We start from the raw sequence: 12,291 nt of genomic DNA, 5'->3' as shown, positions 1-12,291 counted from the left end.
AATCTTCTTTTAAAGCCTCTTCCTTTAACGGCGGGTTGATGAACAATATACCTTGCTGTGATGCATATATAGCAATTGCATTGTCTATCTCTAGTTCTAGTTTCTTTTATCAATAACATGTCTTTATAGTTTGGCATCTGGATTTATATACATTTTAATTTGTTTAGCTATCTTTTCTGTGATTGCAAACTGCTGAGACTTTTTTTTTTGAAATTATTTTTTCCCCACATGGTGCGCACACTTTTACTCCAGATTCATCATGATTCGCTGATTTGTTGGGCATATCAAAAGTATAGTACTCAATACTTATTTTTAAAAATTTAATTTTATAATTTTCTAAAAAATAAAGAAGTTGTCAAAGATAAAGACTTTATACTTATATGCATAAATAATATCATCGTTATTACTTCTCACATTTGTTCTCATTTCCGTTTATAATTACTTGATAAAACCTCAAAACTTTATTTGTTTATTTTAATAGAGTTTTAGCTATTTAGTAACGCAAAGTTTTTTTAATTAAAAACCAGAAATATACACAAATGCTTTAAGTGATTTAAAACAGACAATGGCATTTTTAGGAAAAAATTGTCGATATGAAAGTCATTTAAAAATCTTGGACAAGCAGCTAGGATTTTAATTTCAACAGATTTGTGATGTACAAAAAGAGTTCTTAAAGGATCTGGAAACAGTTTTCGTTGACATTTTTATCGATCTTGAATTTTTTGAGGACCAGTATATACATTGTATTATTATACTAGCATTAGAAAGTAATAAATTTCATTGCTTTTTTTTTTTAAGAATACAAATTCGAAACATTTTGCTGCGAAACAAAAGTTTCTCGTTTAAACATAAGTTTAATAGGTCATAAAAATCAACAAAATTACTACTGCTGTCTACAAAACTTCTAAAAAAAATTTTAAACAATCATTAATAGACACAGATATTGTTAATTGACATTGACAATAAAAGCATTTAATAACTCACAGAAAAAGTTTTTCAATGCAGGTTAAGTGTAAAAATGTATGTCAATCAATCATAAACTCAATTGATTGCTTTCTCAAGGATCTGAGGGTTAGATAATATTTATTGCTGGCAGTAAGTCAGAAACTCAAACTTTTTGAGGTGACATTACAAAAAGATCTGTGGGACACTTGTTAAAACATTTAACAAAAATACTACATTGAAATGTATCAGGCTATCCATAGCCTGGCATTATATGGAAAACTTTTTTTGCCTTTATTTTTTTTCAGTAGAATGAGCTGTGAAAATGGCAATATGACAAATATTTCCAGAAAACAAATTACAAAAAATATAAGGATGCTATAACAAACGGAGCACCAATAGGACCACCTATTAGGGTTATGTAAATTTAAAAAAGTGTTTGGATGACAGGTGAAAACTTTTTAGTTGCAATAAAGTTTGAATTATCTCTACTTAAACAAACTTATAGTCAAACAACAACACGAATTTGATCGCAGTAAAGGCTTTGTTACTAATTTATTGAAAACATTAGATGAAGTCACATTTAGATTTTGCCAAGGCATTCGACATAGTGACACATTTGAGACTTTCTCAAAAACTAAAAGCATATGGCTTAATTAGAAAACTAATAAAGTGGATATTAAAATTTCTAGAAAACAGACAACAATGTGTTGTGCTTGGAGAAAACATTTTAAATTGGGCCAATGTCACCAGCTGCATACCACAAGAAAGTGTGCTTGGACCACTGTTGTTTATGGTCTACATAAATGATCTTCCAAAATGTCTTAATTTATTATTCCTGTAAGCTTTATTGTGATGACAGTAATTTAATAGTCAGGATATCAAATGAAGAAGATTCTCAAAAATTACAAAGAGAAATAAATGCAATTGTAATATGGACCGAAATTTGGCTTATTGGCATATTCCATTCAGCATGAAGTAACATAACATTTCAGGATATTTTTATACATGAAATGGTCCATTATTCCATCGTTTCAATGTATTGGACCTATACCGTTAGCAGAAAAACACCCCTAGACCATTACATTGTCTCCACCATGCTTTACGGTCTTATGACAGTAACATAAATCGAGGCGTTTTCCGGCCGGTCGACGTACACGGCAAATGCCATCGCTCACGGCAAATGCCAATGATGTTGAACTTCGATTCATCACTGAACAAGACAGTTTGCCATTTCTGCACATTCCAGTCAATATGAGATGTAGCAAACAGGAGTCTTTTCTTCTGGTTTTTTTAGTGAAATCAGCGGTTTCTTTGCAGGGCGTTGAGAAAACAATCCGGCTTCAACAGCACGTCGTCTGATTGTTCGGTCCGATACTGGCAGCTCTAATTGCTTTTGTATCTCGACTGATGATATCCAGGGATCCTTCTTGACAGATCTGACGATCATAGAATCCTCTCTAGAAATGGTGGAACGCGGTCTTCCACCTTTGTTATCTGCTGCCAACTTCCCCGTAGATATATTTGGAACATAGTCTTAATAAGGTCCATTTTTCATGCGATATTTATCAAAAAAACTTTTTTGTGACATTCCACTTACGTAATCGCCAATAGTTTTCTTTCTTAGTTCCAATCCAAAAATGTCGGGAGCCATTTTTGCACTTGAAGTCATAAAATAATAAAAATAAATAATCATGCTTCTCAAGGCTAACCGTGTTACATTTACCTTGTGATGATACAATAATGCTCTGTGGAACACAACGTCTTGGTTGGATGTGGACTTTATTGATGTAATGAAGCATTTGTTGTATTTCACTTCTTGTATTGATGTTCTTCGATAAAACACTTTGATAAAACTCACTTCGATAAACTGTCTTGATAATACTGACTGATTGACTTCCATATACTGACTGAATTACATGTCGATTTACATGTCTCTTATATAGTAAAATGAACCTGTGTGAACCTGTTCTGGAAGATTCTAGATGCTTCTTTTCAATGCTTCTGGAAGCTTCTGAATGCGTCTGGATGCTTCTGAATGTTTCTGGATACTTCTGGATGCTACTGGATGCTTCCAGATGCTTCTTCTGGAAACTTCTGGAAGCTTCTGCATGCTTCTGCATGCACCTTATGGATACTTCCTTTAATTATTAAAAAACTTCCGTGACATTGACACGGACCAGACTTAAGAAAATGAAACAAACCAAAAAAGTTGCACTTGTTTTGTCCGCTGCAAAATGGCACTTGTCAACGAAATTCTGCTTGTGTGCTGTCACCTGTCAACTGATTGCTCATGTCATGGCATGCTATGACTCCAGACTCCTGAACTGTTTGCTGTGGTAGTATAGTTCGTTTCGTTTTTAAGACATGTAAAATTAGGAACACTTTTTAGCATTGTTCAATGTTGGTTGCAAATGTTTTGTCCAATACTGTATATATATATATATATATATATATATATATATATATATATATATATATATATATATATATATATATATATATATATTATATATATTAGTAGTAGAAAATCACTTAACAAAAAATTTTTCCATTTAACACTGTGTTTCATCAACAAAGATTCATCAGAAATGCATTTCTGATGAATCTTTGTTGATGAAACACAGTGTTAAATGGAAAAAAATTTTCTTAAGTGATTTTCTACTACTAATATAATTCCTCTGTTTTTTTAAGAACATAGAGCACTCTATTGTGTAGAATACTTTTTAAAGTTGTTTAAATATATATATATATATATATATATATATATATATATATATATATATATATATATATTTATATATATATATATATATTTATATATATATATATATATATATATATATTTATATATATATATATATATTTATATATATATATATATATATACACATATATGTATATAAATACATAAGGGGTTTTCACCAAGGCTTCCAAGGAGCCAAATTTTTATAAAATGCTTTTTTTTTTTTCTGCTTATATAAAAATTTATATACTTATTATATGTAAAAATAAGTACATATTTTTTTAAAATAAAATCTTTTATAACTTAAAAACTTGAAATTTTTAAAAGTTATTTAGTGTATAAGTGTATTTAGTTTACAATTATTGTACTTAGTGTACAATTTTTAAAATGTTTTAATTAAAAACAAATTATGCATGTGCATTTTTCCGTTTACGAACCATTGACATTGTTTAGAAGTATTACTTTGAAAAGAACTTTTTTCAAAATAAATTACTTATAACCTTTTTTAAAAAAATTTGTGATAAAATACATAATTTAAAATTTATTCTATTAAGGTGCCAAAATATTTTTTACCAACCTTCGAAATGTTTATCGCCAGGCCTGTATATATATACATAAAATTATATATATATATATATATATATATATATATATATATATATATATATATATATATATATATATATATATATATATATATATATATATATATATATGTATATATATATATATATATTATATATTATATATATATATTGCATATTATATATATATATATTATTATTTTTTTATATATATTATTAAATTTATATATATGTATATATATATGTATATACATATATATATATATATATATATATATATATATATATATATTATATAAACATGTATATAATTGATAAGAATTGTATAATAATTGAGATAAGAATTGTATAATAACATAAGTAGTTTTATACCGTCAGCCAAATCTTTTATTAAAAATCCTGATGCTTTGATTATCACTTATCTTAATCCCGTCAATTTTATTAGACTTACTTCAAAAAGAAACAATTTAATTTTTATATTAAACTTACTGAAACTTGTTATGTCAAAGCGTAGAAATTAAATGGAAAACTCACGATACTTGATAGGTTTTATTAAAACATGCAAGCACGAGGTGCTTTCAAAAGAAAGTTACTTAATTGAAAACATCAAAGTAATTTTAAATGTTTATTATTTTTGTACATTTAACTTTTAACTAATTTGTTAAAATTTTTTTAAATATAGTTAAACTTTTATAAATATTTTAATTAAACATAATAAAATTTTAATTTAAAAATATTTTTGTATTTTATTACCCAAAAATGTTTTTTATTCCACAGAGGTGTTCCTAATTTCTAAATTTTATAACTAAGTTTAGGTGATCGCAACTAATAGCAAGGAAGTATGATATGAGGTTTATTCTAGCTCGATAGTTTATTTTTAGCACAAAAAAAAATTTTAATAATTGAAACTGAATATTTAATACTAGACTACGTTTTATAAAATACACAATCAAAAATTACTTATGTTAATTGTTTACTTGTTAATTCAATAGAAAAAAATGTGCTGATGATGATTTTAATTTATTAAATATAGTGGCAATATTTTAACAGGTTGTTTGAAAAGATTTAATAAAAAAAATTTAAAGACTTAAAATACTCAAGTATAGGGGGAGCACATTGATACATTTTTACTTTATAGAATCAAAACAATGATGTAATATTAATAATAAAGCTATTAGAATGAGATGGTTTTTTATCTAACTAATCTTATTTGTAAGACCCATTTATCAAAAAAATGTAATTCGTATTAAACTGCCTTTATCATGGGATATTTTGAGTGGCAGATTGATTCATAATTGTTTATGCGACACAAAGATCGCAAAAAGTGACCAACGGAGCTGTCCAATTATATAGTCATGGAAGATGTGAAAATAAAAACAGACTGTAGATGGTGTTGTTGAATAAAAAATAAAAATCAATAAAATATATAAAATGTGAGGTAAGACTTTTGTTATGTAGAAAAACAAAGAATAGATGCTTAGGCAGCATTAGGGAAAAACAACTAACACTCTAGTCACTCTGTGTGTAGAACATATGGAACAAAGAACAAATATTTGATTTACTGATTTTAGAGACTGTTGATGTTTTTAGGTGTAATGATGTAGTGCATTAGTATGCTCCTATTGGTCGCCAGAGTATGGTCTTGTTATGTTTTTGTTGACTTTTAAATCAGGTGAATAGAAACCTAAACATGCTCACTTCTTGCGCTTATGGGCTTATGGGCTAGCACATCAGAGCCAGACGTAAGACCTTCAAAATGGAGAAAGAGCCATCACTCTCAGCCAAAAGAACTACAACCCTGTACTAGTGTGGAATGATGTGCTATGAAGTAAGATTTTAGATCCAAGTAAATAGTCAGTGAGCGCTGATCCAACAAGCATTATGGATTCTGAATGAACGTGTGCGTGATTGTCAGCCTAGTCATTAGGTTGTTGAGTGCTGTAACCACATCCAGCGGGATAGCCTAATGTCCATTTTGTTGTTGTGGTGTACATCCGGGGCTCACCAGCCACAAAGAATTAATGTTTAGTTGTTTATGCAACACAAAGATTGTGTTGCATAAACACCTGACCAACGGAGCAGTCCAGTTACGTAGGCCTGGGAGATGTGATAATAGAATCAGATTGTAGATGATGTCATTTGAGTAAAAAATACAAATGAATGTAAAGACTATTTAGTAGAAATAATAAAATTTCATGACTCAGGGAGAAGGGGAACCATAAATCACGCTCTAGTCATCCTTAGCAAATGATAAAACAATGGTCTATGAGTAAACAAGTCTATATAAATCCGCTGGTTTATTAATCGCTACCATGACTAAAGCTAATGGTTACCATAAAAATACCGCACAATGCAAAAACAATAAAATAAAATAAGTAGATAATAAAAAGTAAAAATGATAATAAATGATAGTTTGGGCAATATAAAAAGAAAAAATAGGGTAATAATTGTGGAACTATTTATGGTCTAAACTAGATATTAAATTGAAAACTGATAACCACCTGTGTAACATTAAAATATATAAATGTCATTAATGTTGTAACAAACTAATAATATAATGCTCACAAAGCACTAAAATTCATGGGTATAAGAGGTAAAAAGATGTTGGTGCCATAATAACCGATTAGAATTAAGTAGTAAATGAATGGTGATCCCCCTCCTCAGGAATGCATACTTCATTTCTTTATAAACTATATTAATATTGATAAAATAAGAACTTTATTCAAGTATAGGGAGAGTTGGAGCACATTGATACATTTTTGTTTTATAGAATCAAAACAATGACGTAATAGTAATAATAAAGCTATTAGAATGAGATGGTTGTTTATCTAACTAATCTTATTTGAAATAAATTACATCTAAGACTTATTTAAAAAGTTTTAAGACCCATTTAACAAAAAAATGTAATGCATATCAAACCGCCCCTATTATGGGGTACACTGATACAAGCCAGGGACACATTGGTTCATAACAAATATTTATGAAAAACCTAAAAAATAAGACAAAACAAATAAATGTTATATATTTATATTATAATATTACATCAAAATACAGTTGTTGTCAATTACATAAAAAAAATATAGTTGTTTTCAATTACATAAAAAAAAATATAGTTGTTGTCAATTACATAAAAAGAAATGTTGAAATAAAACAAAAATATTTTACAATTGAAAAGAGTTTTTTTTTATTATCTTTCATCATAGAGTTTATTCTAATATATTTATCATCATATTTTCTCTTGAAATTGATAGTATTTTTTGCTAATATAACTGAGGAAATTTGTTCCAAATTGATGATAACCTATTTGAAAAGAAATTATTTGTGATTAAATTCTTTTTTAATTCTTAATTTGAATCCATGAATAATGGGTGCTGATCCATAAACGTTAATTGACTCTCCATCCATTAAATATTTTAAATTATTCGATAGCATCTGCTCTGGTTCTTTTGGATTGTTAATAGCCATACCCATTGTATAGTTCAAGTTTAGTTTTTTTTCATTATTCATAATTTTTTATATTATTTTATATTTATTATACACATTTTTTTATAATTAGGCATTTTAAAAATACATCAACCACAGCTTTGACCATTCATTGATATCGTTTAGTGCATTTTGTAAATTATGAGAGTCTTCTAATAATTTTATTGATTCAATTAGTTTAGGTATTTTAATATGATTTAGTATGTCGTTAATTATATAACAAATTCCTAGTATGCCCTCCTGCGATATTCTACTTAAAACAAACTCCTTTTAAAAACAAAACTTTTGAAAAGATGATGTCGGACATAGCTCACTAATTTTTGTAGATAGATCTTCTAACCTTTTTAGAGAATTATTAAAAAAATCAGAGACAATTCGAACATGATCCATCATATCTCGAATGGAAAATTACACATGCTTTGGCACCACATAGATTAAGTTAATGGGAAAAGCAGTAGACGTATGGAGCTTTAAGAAAATCTTTTAAAATTAATGCTGCTACACCACAAAGACGCCCTGCCATGTTACCAGCCCCATCGTAACCTTGCCCACGACAATAAGACATTTCCAGACTAAGTTTATGTATACTTTTTTTGATCTTGGTTGATAAAGAAACTCCACTTAAGCCAGTATTGCAAGAAACAAGTTTTAGAAAATCTTCCTTTACATTACAGTATTCATCCACATATGTAACAATTACAGCCATTTGTTCTGTTTGGCTAACATCTGAAGCTTCATCAGCTAAAATAGAAACAAACTTTGCTTTCTTTATTCTGTCTGTCAATAGCAATCGAACAACACCTGCACAAGTATAAACCAACGCATTCTGCACTGTCTTTGATCGATAAGTAGCATTTTTAGGACCATTTTTAAAATGGTCACTCAAGATCTTGTCACCGCATAATGCTATCAGATCTAAAAAGCATTAGAAATTACCAGCATTATTACATTGCTCAACCAAATGTTTTGGCGTCATCTCTGAATTTATTGAGTTGCAGATTAATTGAAATGGCTTTATTACACATTGCTGCTTGAAAATCAAGCATTATCTGTATTGAGGTTTTATGCATTGGAGAAGTGTTATTATGTGATAATATTCTTACATTTCCAACTGACCAAAGCCGATATGGAAATTTATAAAATAATTGAGTAGTTAAAAAGGCTTTTCCAAACAGAACACAAGAGATACAGAACAACCCATCATAGTATTTTGAATAACACAACCATGAAAATTTTTTGAACCAAACAAGGTTACATTTACGATCATTAGTTTTAGGAAAGATAGTCAGAAGGTGGCACCCATACGTTCATTAGAAGATTATACTTCTCATGCTTAATAATTTTTCCACTTTGTCTACAAACAACCCAATATCAAATTTGTGACATTCATCTTCTGTTGTTGTCTTTTCATAATTTACATGCAGTTTCGGAATTGTGACACCTGATATCGATTTTTTTAATTTATTATTTAAATCCAAAGATGAATCAGACACAGACAATGGTTTATTGTTCACAGAAAAAAAATTCTTAATACACAATGAGGGTTTGGTCAAATTACTTTTTTGAATGGCAGAACAGTGGGATATTTGAACAAGTTGAGTATTTGAAGTGCGTTTTTCTCCCGTTACTACAATATTTTTTGCAGAATTTAAACTTGTTTAAGTACGAACTAAAATACTTCGAAATTCTGGCTGAGTGCTTTTAAAAGATACCAGAGGCAAATAGTGATTAGGTTTGAAAAAATGCATTTTTCCCATATGTGTAAGGTTGCTTGGAGTTTCTTTTTTTGTGTCAACATTGTACAGCATCAAGTAAATTATTTGATTGGGTTTATTGAATTTCTTAAAAGACTGTGGGTACAATGTACTTCTAAAGAGATATTCTAGATATGCATCTGCTGTAATAGGATAAAAAATTTTAAAGGAATCTAAAATAGAAAATAAGTATATACACAATAATATTCATATTATAAAACAATAAAATTCAAATCAGTTTAAATATTATATTATACAAATAAGAATATACTTTTTAAATATTTGAGATAGAAATCACACAAACTAAAGATGACCAAACACCAGATTGAGAAATATTTAATGCTTCAGCCAAAATAGCATCAACTTTAGACTTCTTAGCCTCAAATGCAGTAGATGTGACATTGGAGATACCTAACAAAAAAGCGGATCTTTCTGATCGAAAAACACCATTTAAATGCCCGAGACGCAAAACAGGATGCAAAGCAAAAAAATTTGCGTTCTTGTATTATTCAATTGCACAAAGTTTCCTTAGAGTTGGTGCTAGTGTATTTTTTCCGATTAAAGCATTGGAGACAGCAGAAAATAAACAATTGCCATTTTGAGGAGTTCTGGACATAAGATTAAATTTATATGCACACACAAATATATAATATATATATATATATATACACACACACACATTTATTGGTTACCATATATATAGCATTGCAGTGGCTAAATATAGGGTATTCAGGTTGTGGTGCTTTGACTATAAAACAAAAACTTTAGGAATTGTTTTTATTATAAATCAAGAACTTCTTAAAGAAGTTCTTTTAATAAAGCAAAACTAACTAAAAAAAATATGTTCATCCACTGCGCTGCTCACCTAGAAATCAGCAAAAACTATTTAAAAAAATATTACCTGACAGGCACCATGGAATACGTTTTTTCGTCTATCTTATGTAAGACCTCCTTGTTAATAAAATGATGATACAAAATAGGTAATCATTATAATAAATGCACTGGGGTAAGCTTTGAGATGTTTGAAAACATGACAAACAGGATTTTGCTACAGTTGCAACACATATTTTGCCATTTTATTTCACACCCAGTCAAAATTAAGTAGCTACGCTGCAAAATGTTTGACATTCTTACAAAAATTTATGAACATGAGAGACAAAACCCTGTAAAAACTCGGGTTTCTTTAGCGAAAGTTTTATTTTTCGATTTAGTAAAATTAGTAAAGCAATAACAGCGGCCAAAATTTGATTTAAAATTTTTCTATTATTTTGCATAAAAATATATACATATTTATATACGTGTGTAGAAAATAATAATAAATGTAGTCTGGTTGACTATAGCAATTGCTTACTTGCTACACCCTCGATCCGCTCCTGATATTTATATATATATATATATATATATATATATATATATATATATATATATATATATATATATATATATATATATGCATACATACACAAACTTTTTTAATTAAAATTTGTTTTTCTTTCATATGGCTGTGTGTAAGTTGTTAAATCTAAAACTGTTAAATCTATGTTTAGGTAAAACTTCCTGGCGAATGGGACACAGATAAGGCTATACTGGAAATGGGTGGAGTATGTGTAAGCCATAGTCAAAGATGACATAATGATATATATATATATATATATATATATATATATATATATATATATATATATATATATATATATATATATATTAATATCTTCAAAATCTTTATTTAAAATATTTGCAGATGCGCAATGTAAATTGTGATTTACATTTAATAAAGTTTTACTTTTTGTAAATGTTTTTTTTTTTAACTTAAGAGTCATTTTTTGTAAGAATCAGGCAGTCAATGGAAGTGACCTCCTCCAAATTGCTTGAATTTTTTATATATTGATCAGAATATAGAAAAAACCTGTTGGGGAAAAAAAAAATTTTCAAAAATGTTTCGTTCACTCGGAATCTGGGCTTAAATTTTTGAGATTTTTTTAAAAATTTTTAGAAATTTAGTTTTTGCCACCTTTGAACCCATTTTTTTGGCAAGGCAAAAAGTTGCACATAGCTTTTGTAGTTAATATCAGACGTAACCCAAAAGCTCTCTCCAAAAAATATAAAAAAGTTGCGTGACACTGTGCGGTTGGCTAATTATCATAGTTCAAAAGTACAAAATCAATCAGTTTTGTCAATTTTTAATCGGAGTTAATTCTAGCGGCGAAGTGTTGCACACAATTTTTCTTTTAGGATTTGAAATTATCAAAGGTATTGAGTCTAAAAATGCAAAGAAAGTTATGTGATACCTAAGGCCTATTAATATATTAAGGCTTGAAATTGGAAAAAAATGTTTTAGTATACTTACAAAATGAACCATTACGGCAGAGGCGCTTAGTTTTGTAAAAATGTAAACATATCCAACTGTCAATACAAAAAGGTCCTAACATAATAATAAAAAAAATTCGTGTGATCTTTAGATATTAAGTTAAAAATAAAGGTACAAATTGTTAAAAATGATTAAGTACGAAGAGATATTTTTTTGGACACACAGATGAGGTTTTCGCTCACAATAAAATTTCTATCATCCAAAATTAGCATTTAGCATTACACAAAACATTGCACGTAATGTTAAGAAAAAATTTAAGCGTTTCTGACTATGATATAGAAATCATAACAATTGAAATAAATAATAATAAAAAACAATACATGATCAGAAGTGAATTATTTAAATTTACGTCATAACCAAATAACTTGTGGTGATCGAATGGAAGAAGAATCGCTGATATCACGATTGTGGAGA

At 28.3% G+C, this 12,291-nt stretch overlaps 1 protein-coding gene across 2 annotated transcripts in view; it reads left to right on the top strand.

The window, feature by feature from the left end:
• The window catches only part of LOC100202453 (uncharacterized), a 52,472-nt gene extending 41,170 nt beyond the window's left edge, over positions 1 to 11,302 (top strand). For both annotated transcript variants that reach the window (XM_065805341.1, XM_065805340.1), the window contains one exon: positions 11,057 to 11,302. In XM_065805341.1, coding sequence (XP_065661413.1) covers positions 11,057 to 11,137 — 81 coding nt within the window. In that variant the 3' untranslated portion in view covers positions 11,138 to 11,302. The remainder of the gene's footprint in view (positions 1 to 11,056) is intronic.
• The last annotated feature ends 989 nt before the right edge of the window (positions 11,303 to 12,291 follow it).

The sequence above is a fragment of the Hydra vulgaris genome, chromosome 09 (genome assembly GCF_038396675.1).
Source record: "Hydra vulgaris chromosome 09, alternate assembly HydraT2T_AEP".
Lineage (NCBI taxonomy): Eukaryota > Metazoa > Cnidaria > Hydrozoa > Anthoathecata > Hydridae > Hydra > Hydra vulgaris.
Note: the sequence above shows the minus strand (reverse complement) of the source record. Positions and strands in the feature narration are given on the sequence as shown.